General features: G+C 40.8%; 1 protein-coding gene across 1 annotated transcript; it reads left to right on the forward strand.

Annotated features, from left to right (window-relative positions):
• On the forward strand, positions 1 to 26,732 carry si:dkey-112e17.1 (uncharacterized). The gene is made up of 7 exons (XM_023271562.3): positions 1 to 293; positions 10,147 to 11,111; positions 14,463 to 14,514; positions 17,786 to 17,906; positions 19,458 to 19,600; positions 24,429 to 24,671; positions 25,291 to 26,732. Exons 1-7 carry the CDS (start codon positions 213 to 215, stop codon positions 25,981 to 25,983), a joined length of 2,298 nt encoding a protein of 765 aa, XP_023127330.1. The 5' UTR covers positions 1 to 212; the 3' UTR covers positions 25,984 to 26,732.
• Positions 26,733 to 26,970: the final 238 nt, after the last annotated feature.

The following is a 26,970-nucleotide window of genomic DNA, read 5'->3' on the forward strand; positions in this document are numbered from 1 at the left end:
GATAGAGCTACTGTCAAATGATCTGTCTTTTTTTAAGTGTTATAAAATGGTGGTGAAGAATAGAGAGCTTTCAGTTATGGTCTGGTCCTGTGTTCGAGGTCGCCCATGAACGATGGAAGCGCGCTCCCGACACTTCAGGTGAATGAGAGGGAAGCAGAGGAGCGGGACACGGTTCACGGTGCTTCGCATTAAAAAGGAACAATTAGAAGAAAATGAGTTGTGCTACGTCGCTTGGAGCACATGTTTTTATGACAGCTTATCTCCTCTTCGTGGTGGGATGCGTGGCACAGAAAGTAAGTTGACATTTGTTTGCTGCAAAAATAATTCTTTTTCTCCAGCCCTGCTGAGTGTCGAGCTCACTTGTATGGAGAGAACCGAGCCACGGAGTCCGTTCGTAAAACTTAATATTCAACAGTTGTCTGCTTCGTGACAAATACTCTGACTCTTATGGACCTGAAATAAGTTATTTCGAGAAAAAATAGTTGTCAGCAGTCATTTCGGCATGTATGTGTCACATAAAGGAAGACTCTTTTCGGCTACATTTTAAATTTAAATGTTCTTCTGTTACCACCAACCCACAGTACACAGTTGAAGGCGACAGTCAGAGGCGGTGCGTAGTGTGAACTATGTTTTAAAACTTGACATTTTAAAACTTATAATGCTTTCTGTTTGCTAAAAATTCAGCCGACCTTATCACAACACCACTCTGTTTGGAAAGCATTGTAAGCTCCCGTATTACAATACAGAGCAGGTCTGCAGTTAGCGATGGACTTTTAATTTCACAATTTTTACAGTGGAGTTCTGCTGTTTGGTAACAGAGCAAGACGTAACCGTGACCCTCTCTCAAAGCGCTTCATCTGATATTGCGAAAGTTGTGAAGGAAATAAACCATACTGCATGAACAGGTTATGAGAATGGTCAGTGTGGGGTTTGAAACAGTGTCTGTCCATTGTATTTAGTCAGCACATCCACCTCAAGTAGACAAAATCAACCAATCAGTTTGTTTTTCAAGTAAAAGTAGTTTTGTAGTTTACTATATTGAAATATGCCATGCGGCTTTTTAAAACTGTAGATTAAAATACAATATTCACAACATCATGTTAGCCATAGCCAGACTTTACAACTCACTTTGCATCATGCTGACAGACTCTCATGCCCCTTTGCCAAAAGGTTCTCAAAGTTTTGGTCTGTGTTTTTGAACTTCCAAACTCTGTGACACATTATATCTTCTGGGGCTTTCAAAGGCATGTTTTGATGTTACTGCACTTCACAGACTTGGAGAGAATGGCATGCAGAGTCCAAACTGCTGAAATGAGAACCACATTGGGAGCATGTTAACCTTATGTTTTACTTTTCATACTCACTGAATATGACTTCTCAAGCTTCCCCTCTGACATGGAAGGAGTTTACGATCAGGAGTTTGTCTCTGTTGACCTGGAACGCAAACAGTCGGAAGGGCTGCTTCTCGGACATGTTTTTTCATTCAGTCAGGCTGTCATTCATGTTGGACGTGTTTTGGCTTCTCCTGTGGCGGAGTTAAAGCCCCTGTCAGGTTAGAGAGGCTCACACATGTCGGTGGATGCTTAAGGGGTCATTTGGTTGAGGTGTCAAAGTTGTTTTGAGGCAAAAAGCAGAGATGCCAGTGAGGTGTTAATGTGGATAAATGCATCAGAAAAATACGCCATTAAGGATGACAGGACCTGTTGATGCAAACTGTGAGCAGCCTTGAACAGTCGTGTTCAGACAGGCGCATCGCTATTTGTTCCTTAAGCTAGTAAATGTTGATGTGATGTGTCAGTACTCGGAAAATACTGCAAGTACTATAGTGTGATCTATGTATTATTGCTTTTTGTGTTGGAAATGCAAATACAAAGCAATTATCTTAAAATGAGAGGGATGTACACCCAGTCTTCTGATCCCATATTCATCTGTTTCCAGTTTCTGTATGATGCAGCATAATGTGTCCATGTGTGACATTAGCTGGTGCCATCCTAATTTAAAAGGGAAACCCCTGACACAGATCAGACTCAGATCTCCCAGGACATCAAGACCACACTGTCAGCCAGGAGAAGCTCTGCGGCTTCCACCTGTCAGGAGTCGTCCTCTTCCGCTCATGGAGAGTGACGGCTCAGCAGCACAATTCTTAGAACTAGACAACAAAAGCTCTTGGTATAGTGAATTGTCAGCGTCTCCAGCTTTAGTTCCTGTGTGTTTGGGTGCTCACTATCTTTGCAATTATCTGCCTGAGGGGGCACGGTAAATGATGGCTTTGTCCTCCGCTCCCCTTTTGTATTAAGTTGATTTTTGGAACAGCATAAACAAGCTTGGAATTTATTCTATCCCCCTCGGAAAAAAATGGGAAGCATCCAAGTCTGCTGGTCCACAATTCAGCTCTGTGGATGAGGGAGAGTACATTTGATCGAAGTTGTGGTGTTTCGCTCTGTGTTTCCGGAGGTTTTATTTGTGATGGAATGAACAGACATTCATCTCTAACGGAAATGAGTAGTGGGACCAGTGAATTTACTTATTTCTCCCATGAATTATCTGACAACAGATACACACAGTCTGTCAACAGAGAAAAATGTCACTTTGTGTCAGTGAACTGTGGTGGATTGAGTTGGGATGAAAGGTCCAGGAATGGAGTGATGAACACAGATTTAGGCAGAGGGTGATTGGAAGCTGTAGAACATTTGTCTGTGATAGTATCAAAACTGTATGATGCTGCTGTTGCTACTTTTACTGGGCGAGGCTTTCAGGTGATCTCTTAGCATCAGAGAAGCCAACCAACAGTGGAGTAATGGCTGATAAAATGTTTTAGCCTTCAAAATAAAAGCTTCAGTAGGCACACTGGGTATACACTGCATTGCTTCCACTTTCCTCTTTTATAAGGTGTGAAAGCACCACATTACTGTAGACTTAGAGGTATAGAAATTTTTTATTTTTTATTTTTTTGGCTTGTTGAAGATCCAAAATGGTCACTCTCAAAGACAAGCATCAGATTTTTCTGGAAAATCAGTTCCAGGAAATCTTTAGAAAACCCAGAAGGCTTAACACTATTCTGAATGTATTTTTAAACTCCTTAAATCACAATATTGGCAAGTGCAATATCTAAATTGTAGAAGCTGCAGTTTCTCAAAAAAGGTAAAATATGTCACAAAATACCATTTCCAGTGAAGCATTGTAGTGTTACAGAGATATCTTGGCCCTTCTTTCAGTGGAAAAAAATAAAAAAATACTTTTTCCACTAAAATCGTGACTCATATTGCATTTTCTGCTAAATATAACCACAATATGATTTTGTTTCTATTTCATTCTGCACAAAAATGCTCCAATTTTATTTATTTTTTCTGTTTTCAAGCCCAAAACAAAACTGTATAATATTTTTAATTGAAATGCCGTGTAAGATATTGACTGTCAATTTTTAGACTGTACAATGTTTCTGTCTATCATTTTGCATTTTCAAACTAAACTCAGATTTTTTGTGCTGCTTAAAAATGGCGTAATAGAGTCACATCAAGAGACAGGAGACATGAGGAAAGAGAGTCGAGCAGAAGACTTGCTGCCTGAAGCCATGCGTACCCATGTGTCCTCATCATTTGACTATCATGCCTGCCCTGACCTTTGGGTTGTTTTTTTTTTGTTTGTTTTTTTAATCAGATGTTTAGTTCTCTGTCTTTGTGAATATAATGCTGTAGTCACACACTGGGAGTGACCCAAAAAACTCTCAGTGGATTAAAAGATATAATAAGACAAGTTAACATAGATAATTTTATTAAAGAATTTAAATTACAGTGTTTTCTCAAGATTAGAGATGAATCATTACATTTTGGAGCATGAAGCAGTTAATCGTTTACTATAGTGGAGGGCTTTGACAGCTTTGACGACAAAATAAGCTTTTCTGGCAATTTCGATGTCGTGGTTACACTTGGAAATATTGTTGTAGTCATTTAGACTCTAATTGATTGCAGTTAGCTGTGTCAGTACAGCCCACAGGATTGTACTTGTCACTGAGATGCTGCCCAAAGACTAATTATCATGGTCGCATTCACTGAATCTCACTCCAAAATCTGGAAATGATTTCTCCAAACTGGTTGGAACCACTGTGGAGATAAGGTCATATTTCACCGCAGGGTTTCACAGGCTCACTTTAACAGCTACCACAGCAGCTCTTTTTAGAGGAAATATGTTAATAGGTTTTGCACCACAAACATGGAAAAGAGCGCCCTCATCTTCCTGTTCTCTCGCCCCACCCAGTCACATATCTGTGCAAGCTTGAGGACCGCAGCAGTAACAGTTTGCAGCGCTCCACTTTTCCATGTAGGCTACAGTGAACGTCTCCAGGATGCGTCTGTAAATAAAATGTTGATCAAACATGATTGGGCTCAAAGAGGTCTTTCATAAGCGACCACGATGCACACGGTGGTGAAAATGTGCTGAGCCAGTGCAGCAGTGGCCAACAGGGGCGACCCCAGAAATGCCCAAGCTTAATCAGGCCGCCACGCCAGTTGTTTGTAAGCTCACTGTGGGTTGACTGTGCAGCCGCTGATCCCACCGGGAGAGACGGGGATACATGGGAGATGTGACAAATTCCAGGTTTGAGTATCGGCACCTTTTCGCAGCTGTGCACAATGACTGCAAGCTGCATCTTTTCTACCTGTGCAGTTGTAGGCAACTGTGCACAATATAGAAACGCAAATGGAGTTTTTTTGTAGAGACTGGTCATATCACACAAATCTGCTTTGCTTGCATACCTACATCTCTCCATATACAACTGAAATACTGGGAAGTCAATGTTTTTAAACCACATTCAACTTTTCACTATACCACTATACTACCCTGCAGTTTCTCTGCCCTAGTACACTGTGTGAGGTCTTGTATTTTCCTCTACTTGTGCAACTTCTGGAAATTCCTGTACGTTTGTTGAACTTTGAAGGGAAAAAAAGCGTGTTTTATTCAAATTGAATTAGTGGTACTCCTAATCTCGTTAAACTGCAGCTTTCATTTGATTTGTGGTAAGATTTTCCTCATCCTCACTCATTTAGGGTTTTACAGCACGAATTCTGGCATTTTCTATTTTAGAAATCCACTTTTATGTCTGTTCTTATGTGGCTCTGAATGTGTACCTGTGTCACCTTCTGAATGCATCCTTTGGTCGTTAGGCTCGTGTGACTCGGACATCACATGTAGTCAGTCTACCTGATTAAATTAAAATTAAGTGAAAATAAAATCTACAGTTTTTTACAATTAAAAGTGTTTTTAAAGAGATGTTTTCACACACAGTACGTACTACTCGTCCACAGAGTCTTACTATGTTGATACTGGTCCAGAAATTGAGTGTGATTGCAGTGCATCCTGAGTGGACTGCTGCTACCGGAGCACTAGCCTGTGAAGCAGTGTCACTTTTCTCCTCCAGTAAACAGGGCTGGTGAGGATTCCTGCCCCCTTTTGAGGGGCCCGCCTGCCTGTTTATGAGCCAGTCCGGGGCCGCGTGTGCATGAGAGGCACTGTGTGTGTGTGTGTGTGTGTGCGCGTGTACTTGCATGTGTGTGTGTGTGTGTGTTAACAGTACTTCAGCAGAAGCCAGCTCGTGTTGCAGAGTTTTCACAGCGGTGTCGTCAGCTTGGGTGGTTTAAAAAAAATCCATGTTGCAGCGAACAGCTTGATCAGACTGCACACCTCTGTTTTGTCAAATAAAGGTGAACTGACAAGTGGCCTGACACGTTTGACTTGTTCCCTGCAAACAGAGGTCTAAAAATGAAATGTTTTTTTAAATTTTTTATAACAAATAAAAGCACAGGATGCAACCAACCATATAGAAAACAGCACTGTGGTTAAACTTGTTTTTTTACAGAAAAATATTATTGTTAAAATTTTAATTAACTTAATAATAATATTCAGATTTAATGGTGGGTATACTGTTATAATGAGATATGATTGTACCACACATACAAATCAGTTTCACATAATCAGTCGGTGGGGTTGAGGTTGCTTCTGGACTAATTAGACAGACGTATGAACCCCATCATAGAATGTGATTGAGTTTTTTTTCTTTTACATGTCCTGATGCAAAGTGAACATGGTAGAACAAAGCCATTTGTTGGGGGCCTCTCAGTAATGACAGCAGCTGGTCTGATGTTTCACTGAACAAGTCATTTCAGACAATTATGTGTTCAGTTGATCTACTTCTGTCCAGGGAAGCCCCTGTCACAACTGGGGCGCAGTGACCAGCCGGCTCTTACGTAAACTTTGAGCTTGCCTTGTACTTATAAGCGTCACTTCATTAAAATATTATCTGCCCTCCCCAATTTGCATAGTGGCTCACCAAAACGCCACCGTGGTCCATTGTTCCGCCATGAGAAAAGGCATCCTTGAATAATTAGCGGCCTGCCAGTGGAGCGGTCTGTGATGTAACAGAACTGAGATGTTTGGCATTATAAGAATGTCCCATTTCCATTCGACACTGTGGCACTTTGGGGCCCTTTCATGTGTAGTCTAGCATGTACATCCCAGGGTGCAGGGGACCTCCGGGTCGCCTCACCCTGGTGGGAGAGATGACACAGTGTCCGTCCATGACACAGTTCTCTTGTTGGCGTTATTCATTTATAGCATTATTTACGATTGTTTACCTTTTCAACCTAAAATGATATATTTCTTTTAGAGTGAAAAACGGGGCAAAACAGTTCTTTATGAGAGGCTGAGAAAAGGCCAACAAAACAACATCATGGCAAGATTATAAACAAGCATACATTCTCTCACCACTGGTCATTTTTGCCCTAAAGGGGGACACGCTGTCTTTCTGTTCCCCCTGTTACGCCCCGTATTGTAATGTGGTCCCCCTCATTGCACAACCTCGCTGCACACTGTGAACCCCAAATCGGCTTACTCTCTCTAACCTCAGCAGGAACGGTATTTGGCTCGTTCAAATGTCATCCGTGTAATTCTTTGCTGTATCACATTAATTTCTAGTAAGTGCGTAGCCAGCGCCAGTGTTGCATGTCATGCACTAATGTAAAGGCCTCCAAATGTCAGTCCTTGAGAAAAACAGCAAATACAATGTGAGAATAGTGGTAACTTGAACAGCAAACAGACCTCTTGAAAAATATAAGAGTAGGCTACATTTAATTCAGTGTAATGTTACTCATGTGCCAGCAACAGTTCAGTGTCTTTGACAACAGTACTACTGTTTGTAAATGTAATTAGGAAACTATGTAGCGTATGCATATAAGCTACTTAATTTGTTGCATATTTGGTCAGCCACACACTTTCACTTTGCATGTCCTAGAAATGCAAAAGGGACTGGCAAACATGCCTTAAGCCATGTCATGGCTGAGACCTGTGTTATTGTTCACTGAAATGTAGTCCCATGTTTGACCTCAGGACTCCGTACGCTATGATTGAATCACATGCAATAATGTTTCATACACAACTCTACAGTCCTAAGATAAAAATGTTTTTAAGCAGCCTTCAAAGTGGTGTTTGACCATTATGGGCTCTTCAATATTTAGAGACCCAATATGATACCAATTTTATGTATTTCTGCATCTGATTGAATAAAATTACAAAGATTAATCATCTATGGAAATACAATGTACATCTATAAAACTCACAAGAAGACATAAAATTGCTGAACTTCAATATTTAACACTACTATTGTCTGCATTTTCTTTGCCTGAATAGATCTGCTGTCCTGCCGTCTGTCTGCAGTGCACTTATTTTAAATTAATAAATGTATCAGCTAAAATAAAAGTCCACAAGTAATCAAAATATACCTTTGTGAAAATAAAAAAGTAAAAGTTCTGAAGCAGACTTCCCTGATCCGGCCCTGGATCAGATGGAGAGGGATGTTGTAAACCTTTTGGTAATAGATTCAGTAAGACAATATTAGCACTTAACAACCATGTAAACCTTTGATCCAGTCATATCTTCCTGGTTGTAACAAACACACTTTTTCTGCTCATGCTTGTTCCACGTTCCATTCCTGATGGATGAACAACTCCCTCCCACCAGTCTTTTAGTTTTTTCATCCACTGGCTCCTGGTTTTTGGTGAAGGAAGAGGCACCGGGTTTACCTTTTAGGATGAGCAGTAAAGATCCTGTTGCACTGTAATCGCAGCTTGGGACGCCTGACATTGTGGTATTGTGTCATGTCCTGTTGCCGAGGCGCTGTGCAGCCGTTTATGGATTTATTGTAGCTTATATTCTGTATCTTATGACATCTAATATCAATAAATCTGTCTTTGTAATGGCTAATTTTGAAATTTTACCATACTCTTGCACCACTGAAGCACCCACAATGATCATTTTAGACTCATTGTAAACCTAATGTGATATTTCAAGTGAGTAGATGCAGACATTTTCTGTTTACCAGCCCTCTGAAGTAGTAGCAGTAATGGAACAATGCCAGTTATCGCAAAATGGCATTTAATTGGCTGACTGACTAATCGGTCTATCACTTCCTCCAAGGTAATCTCATAACCCAACAGACTGCTGTCTGTCCTGAAACATAAATATTTGACTAGGACGTTACCAGCATTTCAATGCAGTATTTCCACAAACCGTGACAGCCACTGGCATGCACTGAGAAGCATGTCTGTTCCAGTGTAAACGAATGGTGCAGCAAAGCAGCACAGTTTGTGGAAATAGCAGATGTTAATGCTGTTTTTGCCCCAGGGAATATTTTATTATTCTGGGAAGAAAGTAGACACGTGAGAAAATGAAAATAACGTTGAAACCGACTTCAGTGTAACTGGGAAAAAATAATATTAAGGTTTTTGTAGGAAACATTATGTGACCAAGCAGCATAAAAAGTGCTATGCCCACAGATGAGGCCAAGCAAAGCTCTGCAAAACTGCTACTAGATTTGATCATCACATAAATATGTAAAGAGATCTGGACAAAGTGTGAGTTTTGCAAAGGACCTGCCACTTATGGAATTCTTGGTGTTTATCATGGTTGAAGGCAGATGGTGATTTTTGCTGTACATCTAGCATCTAACACCCAGAAAGCACGGACACATATTTTCTTTAGTTATATAGGTCAAGCTGCTCTGCCTGACCTCCAATGTTTGTGTAACATGCTATGGCCTTGCTGAAAGGTAAGTCAGCTGTATTAAATATGGAGAAAGTTTTTAGTTGGATCCCAGTGAACCTGAGGCCCGAGCAAGTGGTTCATTCTTGTAGTCAGAATTACATGGAGGTTTTGCTACTTAAAATATACAGGATGTGGAATGCCTTTGATAAATGCATTTTGGATATGGATGAGGATACATGGTCTGTGGAGCAGTCAAAGTGCCTGTCTGGCTCCACAGATTTTAGCTCCACAAAGTGTGTGTCCCTGATGCCCTTTTTACTCCCTCCCATCTAAACTGCAATCTCAAAGAGATCTTGTTTGTTTTTAGCCCAGTCCAGAGCACAAACATCGCCTGCGGGTGTTGGTTTGTTACCTGTCTGGCAAGGGGGTCTGCCAGTCTGGGGCATTCCCACAGTCCAGAACTCAGGCCAACAGGAAAGCTCATAAACACACCGGCCCCCTACAAAGGTCTGGTCTTCAGCTCCCTGGTCCAACCACACATCTGCCTCTGCTTAGGGCCAAGGTCCCCCTCACATCCCCGTACACCTGGGAAAAATTACAGCCAGCGTGTTTGAAGAAATACCCCCGCCGCCCTCAGGTTTACCCAGCCTAGCAGTACAGGCAAAACACAGGCTTTGATATAAAGGCAGAACAACAGAGTTGAATAGTTCAGTTTCAAGCTGGTTTATGTCAGTGAGTAATCGGACCACAAGTCGAGTGAATTATTTGCCTTCGTTGTTGGCACCTTTGACACAGGAAACTAAATAAGTTAGTGGCTATTATCTGAGAGGATGACTCAGTTCAGAATTTAGGCAGATTGTAATATAATACTGCGCAGCTCTTTTAAGCACAGTACCAAAGAATAGCAAGAATGCCAGCATGGGTGGTGAGTCTCAAGCCCTCGCCTTTGCAGTATTTGTGCTTTACTCAACATGTTGTACTGTATGAGGCATGTCAATTGTCACTCTGAGAAGAGGTGCCAGTAAATTTCTGAAATAAAATATGAGATTCTTCTATCTGCCTTAAAAGCAGATTAATATTTGTGACACAACTGACTTAATGTCATTCCTATTGCAGGTGTACTTTGACTGTGGTGCCAAGGTGGACGTGGTGGACGTCCAAGGCCTCATTCTGTCTCCTGGCTTTCCTTACAACTACTCCTCTGGGACTCACTGTGTTTGGCAGTTTGTTGTGCCCATTGATTACCAGCTTATTCTGGAAATATTTGACTTTGACATATTTGAAAGCCATGACTCTGCACAATACTCTGCTATCTCTGATTTTGAGGAGGAGGAAGTGGATGAAGAGGAGACTTTTACTCCTGGTAGCGTAGCAGCAGATGAAACCTCTTCAGAGGGTAAAGATTCTGTGCTTCAGAGTGCCTCAAAGACTCAGCAGTCCTCCCAAGATGGTGAGGTCAAGCAAGTTGTGGTCCAGGAACAGTCCACAAAAATGGAGATTGCCAAAGTCTCAAATTCTGCCAAAAGATCTGCAGATGCCTCCACTAGTCTCTCTTCTCCACCTTCTCCCTCTCTCCTTCTCCTACCTGGAGATGTAGCTCCAGGTGACAAGGCTGTCAACTCTGCCTCCTCACCTCACCTAAGGGGAGATCTCAATCCTGATTCTAACCCAAGTACAGCTGTGGAAGAAACCACTCTTGCATCGCCACACTCCACTGACACTACAGCTGTGAGCCCAGAAACCCAGCAGTCTGTGCTTGACGCCTGCCCCCACGATGTCCTCTACATTTCAGACCTCATCACCTTCTCCTCCAGGTTCTGCGGTTCCAATCGGCCTCCCAGCAGCCAGCTGGTTTTCGGCTCAAGTCAGGAGATGGTGGAGGTAATTATGGAGCTCATCACTACCACCCACTGGGGACGTGGTTTCGCTCTTCTCTTCCACTACCACAACCTGACCGAGCCAGGAGGAGACCAACGGGCCATGGCACCTACGGCCAACAAGGTGGACTCTCTGCTGGCTGCAGTGAGTGGAGCTGCCTTCTTCGCTTTGATACTCACAAGTGCCCTGTGCATCATTTTCAGGTAATAGAAGTTGAATTGTTTTATTTGAACAAAGCAAAAGAAACAAAAAGAATCCATTGTAGTTGGTTACTGACTTCTTTTTGTCACTGCTGAACTGCAACAGCTATGTGAAATTTCTGGATCATATTATGGTTGCAAACTGAGCTAGTAGTTGATGTGAATCATGGTCACATCAAGGGCTGAAAGTATTTCTATTCAATTCATTTTTTTTTCATTTATGAGACATGAAATGAATGAGTGCTTTGGAATTTTTGAGATGGTCAGGAACAGACTTTCTTAAAGATGGGAAAGACATTTGTCATTGAGGTTTTTTTTGCTTTGTTTAGACTGCACACTCATTCAAAGTCACTAACAGAGAAGACAGTACAAAATCCCTGAGAAGGGAACTTTAAAAGCCAGAATTTTGTAGACCTATTAGTATCATCACCCAGGTGATCCACTACTGTGCAATGGTTTAAGGGACCAAAAGTAAGTGAGAAAAAAATGCCACTGATATGTACTTACTTAAGCTCAAAGTGTTGCAAACACAAACAAACTCAATTAAATAAATATTTGGGGTGATTTCTCTTTGCGTTTTAAACAGCATTAGTTTTTCTAGTACATTTGCACAGTTTTTCGTGACACGTAGGTTATTCCAGCAACTTGGGAAACTTGTCACAGTTCTGTGAATTTAGGCTGTCATAGAATCTTCAGTCTGATTCCATGATGCAGGGATCACGGCTCTGTGGGCCATACTAAATGTTGCTGGACTCTTTGGTGTTCTTGTGGCAGATGATAGCTCTTTATGACTCCAAGCTTCAGAATTTGGGACCGAAGAGTACTGCATGATGGAAAATAAACTAATGTAGCCATCTAAAATGCCTACAACTTGTGCACAGTTGATCTTTTGAGCAAAGCAATAGCAACTCCTGCTAGTAGGTAATTTGGATTAAAACGAGCAGGCAGTTTAGCAGTATACTGAACAGTCTTTTCTGTCCACTTTGTTTCTCTCAGAAGACTGTAGTTTAATGTTTTACGGGCATTTATTATCCTCAGAAGATAGATCGTAGTGACCAGAATATCAACATTTTAGTTTTGTGTGCCTTTCTAGTTATGAAAGGGATTTTCAATGAAATTCGTTAGATAGGCAAAGACTGCTGGGTTTGTAGCATAAGTTTTAGTGAAATTATCCCCAGATCTTTGATGTAGCACCCCAACCTGGTCATTTTTTTCCCATTTTACAGTAAAATATCTCTTCAACTAATTGATAAAATCACACAACAGAGGATGAATCTTTCCATTCCATTTGATCTATTCCCAAAACAAGATTGACATTTTAAAAATCCAGTACTTTGATTCTTGACTAATAACTTGCTGAACAAGTTAGTTTTTGTCAGCTTCACCTGTAGAATTTATTAGCATAAGTTAGCATGCTAAATTCAATTCAATTTCAATTCAATTTTATTTATATAGCGCCAATTACAGGTCAGATTGTCTCAAGACACTTTACAGAACCCATAAACTAAGATAAACTTGCAAAACATCAGTATGTTAATGTTGTCATTGTGAGCATATTAGCATGCTGATGTTTGTGTAGCTCGAAGCATTGCTATGCACAAATGTGCAACAGATTTCTCTTTTTTGCTTTGTTTTTGACCCATTAACCACATTTGACTTAGTTTTCTTAAATACACTCCTGAGAAAATCCCCAAGTCTTATCTTCAATTTCTCCTATGAATGAAAATGGGCTAGACTGACAGAAAATGCACACACAGACACACACAGACACACGCACGCACACACACAGTTATGACTTTGTTATGTTGACTCAGCTGGAAGCCTCGGTCCCTGATGTGGTAACCCTTGGTGATTAGTTGGGTTTGGCTCTAACTGCGCGGCTTCCTTGAAGTGGATAATTCTCACCATAGATGGCGGGGCATTCAAGGTACAGCACCTGGCATCAATTCCAGTGCACAAAAACACAGAGGCTGCATGAAAGTGATGGGCGGGGAAATGGGAAAAAGGGACAACAAGGAGAGGTAAAACTCAATGTGAGTTTGGTACCGATAGCATTGTCCGGCAATCAAAAGGTGTAATTTACAAGCTGTTCCCTCTCCATCCCAGGGGACAATGAACACGAACTACGAGGCTAAGCTTGGAGATTTGTAATACTATCTGTTCTGACAAGCTGACTGTTCTACCCTACTGTTCCAGATGGATTCAGAATTTGGCATGGCTTGGATTTGTGCCTGTCTCAGTGTTCAGCTTTCTGTGAGAAACAGTTTAATATGATTTGTGTTAATTTCAACTGCAGCTCGGCGTCTCCAACTCATCCGTCAGGCACAATAACTCTGCAGGTTCTCCCTATTAATGACAGGGAAATTGGAAACACGTGTTCAATAAAATGAAAGTGTAATTAGCAAGAACAACAACACAAGTCATTCAGAAGCCAGGAAATGCATGACCATGAAACATCAAACTCATGAGCAGCCACAGTAGCCGTTTTTTCTTATTCAGTTGTTCCCTATTAATTTAAATGAGTTCGAAGAAACCATTGGAAAACAACTAGCCTGGCAAGTCAGGCGAGATCGTGCAAGTTTAAAGCAGCAGTGAGTTTAACTGCCAAGGTCCCCTCTGGTCAGTAAACAGCCAAAGGTGGATGAGAGTCCCAGCAGGGGTTGCCCTCAGTTGACTGGGGCCTGGAAATGAACTCATTCAGCTGTAAGAGTAATTTTTAATAAGAGGGCAATTGCTCAAGCATTTTTGCATGCTTTGCTGGTTCACATGAACTGAAGAGCAGGACAGAAAAGCATAGATGATATAATACTGCCAGACAGTTGTTTAAAGAAGTACCATGGTAAACAGGTAAATAGGCTGTACAGGCAGAATCTGTACTGAAGGGAAGTGAATGTGTATCATCATCTCATTATCTCTTCCTTTAGCAGCTACCATGTCTGTTAGGGTTGGGGTTAGTGTTGGATGTCCTCAGAGTTTGTCATCACACATACTTGAAAGAGCAACACCTCAGCAACAGAGTAGAATAGGATGTTTGTGTTAATGCAAGACTGTGGTGCATCTTACTCCATCATCCAACACCACAACAGAGCAACTATTGAGTGGAAATAGCCACAGATATGTTGGAGCTGTTATATATCGAGTGAGGTGGTTGCTATGTCAGAAAGTTTCCATTTCAATACAGTATGGGATAGCAGCCATTTTTATATTTCTTTTTAAGTTGTGAACACCACGGGGGCTTGTATTCTTGAGAAAACACTCAAGAGTGGGAAGAAAACTGAGGACATTCATAAAAAGTGGTTTTCGGATATGTCCATAATTATCAATTGAATTGCTGTGGTACTTCATGTTTTCCAGACCCAAACTGTGTCCAAAGAGAGCCAGCTCCTGCGCATCCAGCAACTCTGAGGTACAGACACTACTACAGCACTATGAAATAATGGCACATTCAAATTCTGTCTGTTCGTGTGTGTGTGTTTTCTTTAGGCATATTTCACCTAGCAAACATTTAACCATCTTTGAAAGTCTCATCTTTGAAACAGTGCTTATTAATAATGGTGACGCACTCATATGATGACACATAAATACAGACATTCCGGGTTTACATAGTAGATGCCAATGATTCAAACCTCCATAGGGAGTGACGGGTGTAGCCTGTCTTACTTAAGCCTCTAATATCCAGTGTCTGGTGTTCTCTGTGCTTTTTAACTGTGTGGTGTCGTCATGCCAAGATCTAAAGAGCTTTTGCAGGAATTCAGAAAAAAATAATATGGAAGCCTTTGAGTCTGGTAGGGGATTGAAAATAATCTCCACATTATTTGAAATAAATCATTCCACTTTGAGGAAAGTCATCCACGAATGCCAAATGATTGTCACTTTGTCCAGGACTGGATGTCCAAGCAAATTCACCTCGAAAGGAGATCATTTGTTTCAAAAATTTATCTCCAAGAACCCTCATTCTTAATCACAGGATCTAAAGGTAACTCTTGCAACTGTTGGTGCCAACATTCATGTACCCACAGTCAGAGAGGCTGCACAAACTTGTCCTACAGGCATGCCAGTAGAACCTTTGCTGTCCAAAAAGAACATTAGAGCAAAACTACAGTTGGTCACTGAACGTAGAGACACAGAACAGGCCTTTTGGAATAATGTGCTCTGGACAGATGAATCTCAGAGTTGTTTGGACACAGTAACAGTAGACGTGTTTGGCGCAGACCAAAGACAGCTGTTTAGGAGAAGAACCTCGTACCAGCTGTGAAGCATGGTGGTGGAAATGTTCTGGTTTGGAGTTGCTTCACTGCCTCTGACACTGGGCAGCTTACAGTTATTGATTCAACTATGAATTCTGCTTCATATCAAAAAGTGCTTCAAGATTACGAGAGGCCATCTGTCTGAAAGTTCAAAGTGAAGCTGAAGTGGACCTTTCAAAAGGATAATGATCATAAGCACACCAGCAAATCCACCAAGGAACAGCTCAAAAATAGGAAATAGAGGATTATGGAACGGCCTAGTCAAAGCCCAGATTTGGAACGAGCAGTACATGCGAGAACACCCTTAAGCACCTCGCAGCTGAAGAAAATTTTAAATGGAAGAGCAGTCAAAAACTTTTGCAAGCTCATGTCAGAGACTGGGGAACAATGTACAATTAGGAGGACACTGCTAGCTTCTAAGGCTTCTTACCTTTTCTGTAGAAGAATATCACATCTGTTGATATTTTAGTTAAATAATTGATTCATGAAGCTAATTTTCTTTGTGGTGTTCAAATATACCACCTTCATCTGCAAGCACTGTTTTAAAGAGGATCAAATGTCCAAATTTCCAAAAACCAAACAATTCTTTCACACAACTGTATATTATTACCATGTCTTCTCCCTTTGCTTTCTCTACATGTGACTGTCTCATATCCCTTACCTTTCTTCTTGTTTTTGCTGCCTTGTTTGTCTGTCAGACATTCCTCTGAAAACAGAGCTTTATCTGGGATCAGTGAACCTTTTTTTTTTTTAATATTCTTTGCCACTGTAGCCAGCACTGTCCACTGTAGCTCTGCCTTGCAGAGCCATACCACCTCAGCTTCACGGGTAGTCACACAGATTTGAAAGAGAGTCAGCTAATGATAGTAAGGCCAATGTGTTTTAGTGACAGTTAGCATATCTTACAATACTATACTTTCATCTTTTTCAACAATGCAAAACATGATCAACAAGTTTTTGTCTGTTTTGACAAAAATGTTTTGTATTTAAATGTCGATTTTTACGCCACTGTTTTACACATTGAAAGGCTGTGCAAAGTCTAATACATTTACTTAAGTGGCTGAACAAGGACTTTTGAAAATATGGAGTCTCTGTCTGAAAAGTGAATCTAATGTGGAGCTGTCTTACACCTGCATTATTTTTAACAGCCAGAAGGGGGCCATCTTCAAAAGAAATCCCATTGCATAGAAGTCTGTGACAAAAAGGACATATTTCTAACTTCATCTTTTCCCTCAGTTAGCATTTTCCTAATGAGTTTATGGTCTCAATCAGTAGTTTTAAAACTTATGGAATTCAGTGTTATGTTGATGCTCTCAATTCTAGTCCTGTTTAGAGTCAAATATATAATAAAATGTTGTTTTTTGGGCGGGGTGGGGCTACCTTGTGATCGATGGATTGCTAGTGTCTGGTATGTGCTGAGGTGGACTTAGCACATCTGATCTGGCTCATTCAAACAAAAGAAAAAACTTTTTTTTTTTTTTTTTTTGCTTAGCCAGTGAAAAAGTAGCACAGGAAATACATGACTGTTTTTCACTTCTGATTGGTTGGTCAGGCTACAACCACCTCCGAAGTGGCCTGTTGCAGAGTGTCTCTTAGAGCATTCAATTAGAGCATAGAATTACATTATGCATAATGTATGTGCCAAGTTTAGAAAGAAATCCATAAAGAGTGGAATAAAAAGTCTAATAAAAATAAAATCTTTCTGGATCCATAACATTTCTTTTAACCTGTCCATGATAAGACAAACAGTTATAGGACAATATGAATAGAATTGGTTTAGTTAGTTTTGAGGGCTCATTTGACCCCAACAACAAAAACATACTTTCTCAATGCATGTGGATAGTTTTGGTTTGAAGCCTGAAAGAATAACAACAGTCAATGACAAATCAAAATTGGTAAATGATCCTTTATAGTTGTCTAATTGGTTCATTAAGAATCTGTATGAACATTTTCTACATGTTTGAAAATCACATACTCCAATATAAGGAACATTTGTGGCATTTGCATTATCATTTAATGTTGATGACACCATTGGCAAACATAAAGGTGTATTTTAAAGCCATATGTTAATGAATTATACAGAAATTGCCAAACAGCCAAAGGAAAACAGATTAGATTTGACTAATACCTAATCAATAGTTTTACTTCAAGGAAATACTTAAGTAATAAGATATATATGAGTGTGATTTGTATTCTATCTATATACTTCACTGAAAATAAAAACAACTGTACTTTATTTAGAAATCATAATTTTATAATAATAATAATACCATCTTCATGTCTCAGCCTTTGCCATGTATCTGTGTGTTCAAAGACGTTTCCACAGCTGGCTCTGGGGTTTTATCTAACACCTGTACTGAACTTGTTTGTCCTGCTGGTACCGTGATAAAGCCTTGTAGATAAAATGAACAGCATTGTGCTATGTTGTAGGTGCCAGAGGAAGTCCAGAACACCAGGGCCGAGGTCAGTGAGCTGCAGCTGATGGCTGAGAATCAAACCAACCTGGAGACGACCACAGAGCAGGACAACAACGGCAGCCCACCACACACAGGTTTCGAGAACACACACATGAATGCACACCCACAGTGGATAGACTGGTAGATCAGAATGCTTATGTTGGTCATTAAAAATATAAAATGTATTCATGCTGAGAATCAAAACAGCTATGTTCTGCTTACTTCATGTGCTGAGAAAAGATTGGATGACAAGGAATGCACACTAAAAAGCATTACAGCAATCCCTAAGCCCATGAATAGCACATTACTGCAGATATCATTCATTGAGATTTATATCTACACAAGGTGTTAAGACATTTGACAAGTATAATTTCAGGAATGATAATAATACCTTCAGGAATACAAATCTGCCATTAATTTATTTCCTTGGCAAAGCAGTGATCTGTTGAAGTTTATTTGCACTCATTTAATAATATAGACTTGAGGTTCAAGAAATGTGCCTCATTTGCTGATTTTTTTTTTTTTTTTTGTGAGGAGATGACTTGTCAATCAAATTCGTGTGGGTTTGGATTTTTTCCAGAGTATCCCAATCAGGATATATATTTTTTTTGTATGCTCATCTATAGTGGTTATCTTGCTTCTATTTATTCCAAGCAAAAATACTGTAGCTGTCACTGGAAATGGAAATTCGTTCCTGTTTTCACCATAGTTTTCCTAGCAAGCTTTCATGCACAGGATTTAATTGAATAATCACGCATGTTGTAAATTATTACTTGAAATTAAACTGCAATGAGAAACGCTCAGTGGACCCTGGGTGAGTTTTCAATGAAAAGCAAAATTGCATTAGTTTTGGAGCAGCACACACGCTCGGTCTGGGAACAGTTCACAGACTTGCCCTCTCAGTGTGACTGAACCCAGGCTGAGAGATTTGTGGGTGGTGGCATTTAACCCACAAAGCAGCCTGGGAGTAGTTTGAACAACAGGGGACTACAGTCCCCCTCTCTGTGTGCTGCAGCCACAGAGTTTACACCAAAACACACAGCTTATAAACAGTGAGGGAGTTAAGATTAGCCTACTCTGAATGTTGTTTCATTGAGCTATTTAACTTACAGTACAACAATCCTAAGTTCTGCTACTCTTCTGCATAGCAAACAATCCTTACTTAAAGAAATAGCCAGCATGAAGTCAATTTGGACCATCGGAGTAACTCTAATTTTATTAGTGAGAACATTTTGCTGGCATAGTTTGTGTCCATTTGTCCCTTTTTAGAAAAGGGTTACAATGAATCACTGCAAAGTTGCTGTGAGGCACCATCTTCATTCTATGATGCAACTTTTCAGTCCTGATGGGAGTGGCCTCTTCCAGGATGACAGTGTCCCCATTCATGAGCATGAAAAGGATGGGAATTATATGCTATGGTTTTAACATTCACCATATCTCAACCCAATTTAAGCACCTATGAAAGTTTTTGGACCTACATATCAGAAAGGACTCTCCACCAGCATTATTCAAAACACCAAATGAGTGAATACCTTTTGGAAGAATAGGCAAGCATGTTGTGGCCCAACACCATACTAAGGCACTTACTAAATTTTTCCTTTATTTTGTCACCCATGTGTACTTTGTGTCTTTCTGTGTTTCTATAGTCAGTGCTGGAGGTGACGTTTCTCAGAATGCAGAGGTGGACTTGTCCTGCAGCGGCTTGACTGAACTTGACCTTGGTGCGGATGAGGTTTTCATTGTATCCTCAGCTCCTAGCCCAAGTGGATTGCCCTTCTCACCTCACACAGTAAGAACCACTTTCATGCCAGCACAGTCGTCTATAGTATCACATAATTATGATATTTCATTATCCAAAGCTAAACATTCAGGAACCCAGAAAATCTGCATGCTGGTGTGCCTGTGTTTGCATGACAATTTCAGTCCATTGTTCGGTCTACCACCTTGATCCAGACTGAAATATCAAAGTAACTGTTTGGTGGAATTTACTTGAAATCTATTCTACACATTCACAATCATTGGAAGGTGAAGCCTTCTGCCTTTGGTGATCACCTGAAATTTTCCTTACAGTGCCAGCAATAAGTTTGGTTGTGTGGTTTTAAATGAAATGTCTCAACAACTGTTAAAAGGATTGACATTAAGTTTGGTACTTTTTTGCCCACTCTTGATGAATTGGATCAACTCTGTATCATCAAATTTCATTTGTCCAATTCTTCTGTTTATTGACCATCTACCATGTGCTGAGTAAGTTACTTAAGGAGATCATTTTAAATACCATGCTAAATTATTTTAGTCAAAATAGTCTCTTTATATTAGCACATTGTGCTTTTAGACCAGAGTCCTCTACTAGAACTGCACTAACAGATGGCTGATCAGCAGTTAATACATATAAATGATATGACAATAGTTTGGGCTTCTTGGATTTTACTCCACCTATTAATGTCATCGATCACAGTATCTTACGGTAATTGCTAAACTTAGAAGTTATATCTCAGTTACTGTTTTCTTGTGATTTCCATTCAAACTGTTGTATAGAATAATACGCTGTAGTCATGCATATACAACTCATCAAGTGAGCACTGGTCAGCTGACAATACCAAGTCTTCAAAGTAATTATAAGACAAGAGTTGTTCTGTATAAATATTCTTCTCCCTGGGACAATATACTAAACACTATAAAAGAGAAGTATAAAAGAAAAATGGATTTCTATTGAGAAATCTAACACAAATTAGATTGTTTCATTCCTGTGTTTGTACATACAACAGTTTTCTACTGCAGGAACGTAGGACAGGCCAAGGTTGATGTGAAGGCTTACAGAACAGCCCTGTAATCAGTCATTATAGTCTTTCTGTTTCTACTGTGGTGTAGGATCCAACAGCTTCAACCATAACATCAAGTGCAAGTGCAGCAACACAACGACAAATAGTAGTTAAGAACAGAACAGACCAACGTGACTCTAGTGTCACCATGCTAGGACATGTAGGTTTGTTATGTTAGCCTGTAGTGAATTTTACATTGTTGATTGTGAGGTTAGAAAGGAGAACACTGGACAGCCCTGAAATTGCCTGCAAGGTGGCCTGCAAGTGCAGAGAAAAACAGCCCGATGTGGACCCTAGGAAGACTAGCAGTGCTTTAGGGCAGGGCTAATAGGAGTCAAAACAAATGGCATTCCCGCTTATCCCCATCAGCCTCTTTTGGTGCTGATTTGCAAATCTTAGCGTTCTAACCTGATAAGTGAGATAGTGAAGATATCAAACATTATCCCTGGTAAAGAAGGGCATGCTGGCATTGTCACTGTGAACATATTAGCATGTTCTTGCTGCATCTGCTTTCCTCACTTCTCTGAGTACATGTGAGAAAAGTTCTTTCTGAAAGTAGCCTTGACGCCGTACAGTAAATGGTGAAACCGTTCATTTCATCTCAAGGCCAAATTCAATAGGTGATCTCCTTGCTTTGGGCGCATGATTCTTGAACCAGTGGACATCAGAGGTGCCAAGGCATTCACTTCCTCGAATTGACCTAATAAGACTGACACCGTTATACTGGCATACACATGGTACTGTCTGAAACTATGAAAACTATGACAACATAAATTGGAAAATGAGGATAATTAAAAGATGGGAGGAGCGTTGAAGGACCAATGGTTCAACCAAGCATTTTTTTCCTCTTCTCTCTTTTGTATTCTCTTAGAATAAGAGTTGGCATAAAACAACTCTGGCAGCTTTTTTGAAGGACTGGCAAGCTTTTCTGCAGCCTAGGCTAATGGAGTATTATCTACAGAGCCAGATTCCCAGCTCCAATTGTGTGTGTGTGTGTGTGTGTGTGTGTGTGTGTGTGTGTGTGTGTGTGTGTGTGTGTGTGTGTGTGTGTGTGTGTGTGTGTGTGTGTGTGTGTGTGTGTGTGTGTGTGTGTGTGTGGGTGTGTGGGTGTGTGGGTGTGTGGGTGTGTGGGTGTGTGTCATGCACGCTTTGGCGCGCAGTGTGTGGTCTGCCTGTGTGTGTCCTCAATGCAGACATCCGTGTAAATAATGTTTGGGAAATGTTGCATAGGCTACCAAAGGCCATTTAGAAATGCTAAATCCATCTTCTCAGTGTCAGTGCCAGGTAAACCCCCAGGTTAGTCATGAAAAACCACGTGATAACATTTGCTGCAAAGGACCCCTTCTGAGAAGAGCTTCAATTTGTAGCAATGAGAAGTGTTGAATGTCTATCCTGCTCTGGACAAGGTGATGAGATTGTTGAGCGTGTTCGTTTTCTGAGATAGAAGACAAACTACTTCTCTCCAATGAAGATGTTTATTTTCTAATATCAGTGTCTCAAAAGAATCTTGTACAAGGACCTTTTCTGTTTGGAACAGCCTCCCAGAAAACGATAGTCTGATATGAACAGAACATTTTATTCAGTATGTATGAAATGTGATTGGTTATAGAACACAAACATATAATTCAAATATTGAAATGTGATTGGCTAAAGGTGGGGACAAACCATGGTTTAGACTTAGTTCTCCCATTAGTCAGTGCACAGATATGTCCATATCTCTTGGCACACGATTCATCCAATCCACAGGAGCCGTACCCTGTAAAATGAACTCTCCTGCAAACCTTTTCCCGCTTTCTACCAGTTAGTGTTATTCCATTGTTAGCTGAGATGTGATGCAGCCATTAGTGGTATCTCATAGGGGGGATGCAGGTGTCCCTTAGGGAGGATTATTATGGTTTTCTCCCTCAAACAATCTTGAGCTAGCAGTTTCAGTAAGATTAATTGTTACATTATAAGAAAATAGGAATGTGCTGTGTATCAAGGCCAAAACTCTATCTTTGTTAGTGTGTGTGCATGTGTAGCAGAAGCTGTAATTTTCCAGCCTGGCCTGTCTGTGTCCATCATGTATTTAACCCTTCAGAGCCTGGGGTTAATGCTGTCTCTCTATTCAGGTCAACACAACTCATACAGTAATTACACAACAAATTGTTATTAATATCAATATTGTAATACTCATATGTGATATCAATTTCAGTGTTCAGTTAGTAGTACTTTAAAAAATAAATCCTAACAAGATCAGCACAGGAAGTCTGGTTTTAAATCCAGTTTTTCTTACTGTCTGTCTGAAAATCGATACACTTCACTCAACTACTTCTGTTTTCTGGGTACAATGTCAGGCTTCTCCAGGCACACCCGAAGGGTCCCTAGCTCCACCTTTTGAACCGTAAACAACTGCATTGGGTGGCTGATTTCTTGCCAAGTGTGTCAAATTTAAAAGTTGCCATTGTGTTCGCTGGGCTTTAGTGAGCAAAAGAACATTTTATTTAAACCCCTAGCTAATTCTTGTCTAGACAAAGCTAGCTGCTAGTGACTCTGTGGGAAGGATTATCTCTCTTTCTGATGAGTGCAACCCCTTTAACCTTCCCCCTTCTCTGATCCGACAGCAGCTGACTGATCAGAAATGATATAGTGACCTTTGAGCATCTAACCTGCCAATCACATTTAGCCTCTCTGAGTTGCTGAAGCAAGAAAGACCCATACAAGGCCCAGTGCACTGCAATGTCCCTACAAATGGTTCTTTGTTATGGACCTGTAATATACTCTTAAGATAGTAAGAGTGTGTGCAAACACAACATCACAAATGTGACTGAAATCATTCCAAAGCCCCTGCTGTTCTCTTGACAGCTTTAATATACTTAATAAATAATGATGAAATTTGTACATGAGCCACATGCGCTCAGCTGGCTGCCTGGCTGTGTGGCTGAGCGGGCTAAGCTAATCAGTACATTTCTTTCTTTTTAATCCATTAATGTAGTACACAACAAAATCTGCAGGGAGAAATTCAGGTGCAAGGAGGAAATGTAGCAGGTGCAGCCAGCAGTCTGGCAGCCAGTCAGTTGCCAATACCCCAAAGGACTATGTGGTTGGACACAATGACACTATTTGAATGCTGATTCTGTTTGACAGCAATTGATTTTAATTGTTAGGCATTAAAGAATATTTCTCTGACTGTTTGAGAGGTAACTATTTGGTTAGACAATCCTTTTACCTATTTGTGTCAGACAAATAATCAAATCCACATATCTGATGCCTTTACCTTGCTACCTGACAGTATTATCCCTCTCAGTTCGTTTACATTCACAGTGAGATGAAGTAGTGCTTTTGTTGCTATCTGAGCCTTTTAATCAGAGCTCAATACCAAAGATGCGTGCTTGATCCAATAACAAGCCTGCTGCTCAGTGCAGGTCACTGACCATTGTAGCTGCAGTTGAGTGCTTGAACATAATGCCACCTCTAATATGTGAGCTATTTATGTTGTGTGGTCATCATTAGTTTGTTTGTCCTCTCTAGGCAAATCTTGTCTTTTAACCTTTGTTCTTCCAAGGAGTTTATTGTCAATGTATGTATCCAGCATCTCCATATTTGGTATCCAGAAATGAAGAGATTTTCAGTTTCTGGTCACTGAGTAGGTGGAGATTATATGCATCACAGTTATTAGTATAATCTGCTGACACAGCTGAAGACCACCAAGGCTGCTGGTGAACATGCAGTTTTCATCAGACAACACTCAAGTGATGCCCACTGCATGCAGCTGCTGATATTTTATCATTTTAATTTTCCTGGCTTTGTGTCTCGCAGCAGCGGGAGAGGTTTCTGCGACACAGCGACACCGGCCCTGGTCCTTCGGGTGATTGGTCCTCGCCAGACTCCACCACCTCACCTACTGGTGCCAGGTCCGTCAAGGACAGCAGCAGTGGCTGTGCCAGACCAAGAGCGTGGAGCGTACGCACCTTCCAGGACTTCCTCCCTCCGTTGCCACAGCTTCATAAGAAGTGGTGCAGCTGGAACTCCACCAGTCCCTTCACCAAGCTTGTGGACAGCGTCAGTATTAGAACCTTTGCAGTGTTTTCACACCCAGGGACATTTATGACATTGAAAGTTGATGAGTGGTAGGTGTTAGTTGCCAGGGTGTTTGTTTTAGTGTTTTTACTTTACTAAAAAGGTCAGTATAAAAATGTTAACCATGCAGATAATATTGATTTTGCAACATTTACACAACAGATTGTGAACATTGTCCCACATTACCAGAAAGTTGTCTGTGAATAAGTGCTTTAAATTGTACATATAAAACGTACTTTAATTGAGATGAGCTAAATGCAGATGTTTCAGATGGATATAACACAACCTGGACATATAAAACCCAGACTATCTGCATGTCTAAATACTGCCAAGAGCAATAAAGTTTTCAGCAGCAGCATGGTTAGAGCATTTTCAGGTCCTGGTATAGAATGCAGTTGTAATGCATAACTGTCTTCTGTTGGGTTGTTGTTTATTACATGGTGCTGATGTTGTGCCTGCTGTCTAACTATCACAGCTTACTGAAACAGATTTGAACTGTCACTAGTTGGTTAACCCAGGGTGTTTTATTTACTCTAAGTCATAAAGTCTGTTATGAAAAAGATTTATTAGACCACAAACTTTATCATGCATATCATTCCAGGCTCCATCCAGTTTGGTAGCTGACTGTAGAGCAGGTGACACCAGGAAGGTCTTCTCTGATGTTCACCTCGAGACTAATCCAGACACCAGCACCATCTCTGACTCATCCATCAGCAATGCCTCCTACCCGCTAACGCAGTCTGCCCAAAGGCAGCGCCGTCTCAACTCCACCAGCAACCTGCGACGCTCACGCTTCACAGGGCCTTGCTTCGGCCTGCTCTCTGGGACAGCAGACCTAGCGAAGGCCTCTGGGGTTCTTCGTGCTCCGGGATCCCCCTCAGAGCCCAGCTCTGGCCCTCCTCCGTCCCCCCAGTGCCAGATCGAGAGTAACCAGGCTGGAAAGAGGCGCGATTTCCCAGGTGAGGGTGATCACATCAGCGTGCCTGTGTTTGCTATCTCTGAGGAGGAGGACCGGCAGCCTCTGGTATCAGCTGAGCACCTGGACCAGACCGCTGCCTCTGCCGTGCTGAATGGACTGGTTAGGGGGACATATGAGGGGAAGAGGCCTGCTGTGGAAAGCACCAGCCTCAGCCCACAGAGGGCCAGAGCAGAGTGGAGGCCATGGGGGAGCCAGGCGTCTGGAGGGGTTGGTCCACTCCCTTCCAGCGCTCTCACCGAGTCAACCCCAGTCAGTGACAGCCAGCCACCTCTCAGTCTGTCTACAGGGCTGTGCAGTGTGACCAACCAGATGTGACAAGATGGTGAAGAGCACGGACTCTGGTGGGCCAGTTATGCATTTCTGAACTCTTAGTGTCACTGTGAAATATATAACCTACTTCTTTAATTTCTGAAATCAACTTTACAAAATTATTACTACATACTCCGTAGCTCCCTGTTGTCAAATATACTTCTCACTTTAGTTTTTCTATTTTTATAAAATTGTGTTTGAACAAAGAAGGAATAATATGCTGCTTAATATACCATGACTGCTGTGGTATTATGTGTTTCAAAAAGAAGACTGATTGCGAACATGAACAAAAAGTATTTTGAGTGTGTAGTCCATAACCCTACTGTTAGGAGCACCTTTAACCAGATTTATTAAGTAGTTTGATGTTATTCAGAGTTATAATACTCCAACCATTGCACTTTGCTTTCAATAGCTCTTTCATTGTGGATTTCATGCTCCTTGTTCCAGCATTCTGCTTTTTCTTTAATGTGGTTTGTCATGTGGTAAATTTAGTACTGGTTAATACATGCTTATTCCATACATTTTACCCAAAAGTATTCTGCAAAGCATAGATCATATATTTATATCAATGTTACATCATACAGTATCTAATCCTAAGACTAATAGTGGATTATAAAAAGGGAAATCAAAATAAAAGCATATCAAGTACTAATACACACCATTATATAGTCAATAGAGAACTAGCACTCAATGTAGTATTTAAAATAAGTTGGTATAAATTTATGTAAAGTTTTAATAAAGGCAAGTCATTCACATCTTGTGTCCTTGATCTGACAGAAAATGTTAACTCATGCTTGATAGAGAAATCTGCACCGCTTGTTTTGGCATGACTGTTTTGTATATGCTCCACATTCAGTGACGCACATACTCAATGCAGCCGCCACACAACACGTCAGCTGCATGTAGGTCAGGCTACGAGTCAATCATTTTTGTCCAGTCCACACATCATGCTTAAAAGAGCCCCTGTTCTAAACCCTGCAAATTTTCTTGCAA

Source organism: Amphiprion ocellaris, chromosome 6 (assembly GCF_022539595.1).
Source record: "Amphiprion ocellaris isolate individual 3 ecotype Okinawa chromosome 6, ASM2253959v1, whole genome shotgun sequence".
In the NCBI taxonomy this organism is placed as follows: domain Eukaryota; kingdom Metazoa; phylum Chordata; class Actinopteri; family Pomacentridae; genus Amphiprion; species Amphiprion ocellaris.

Coding starts and splice junctions, on each gene's coding strand:
- si:dkey-112e17.1 (XM_023271562.3), top strand. CDS start 213: ATGAGTTGTGCTACGTCGCTTGGAGCACATGTTTTTATGACAGCTTAT. Junction 17,907..19,457: donor CGGCAGCCCACCACACACAG/GTTTCGAGAACA, acceptor GTGTTTCTATAG/TCAGTGCTGGAGGTGACGTT. Junction 19,601..24,428: donor TGCCCTTCTCACCTCACACA/GTAAGAACCACT, acceptor TGTGTCTCGCAG/CAGCGGGAGAGGTTTCTGCG.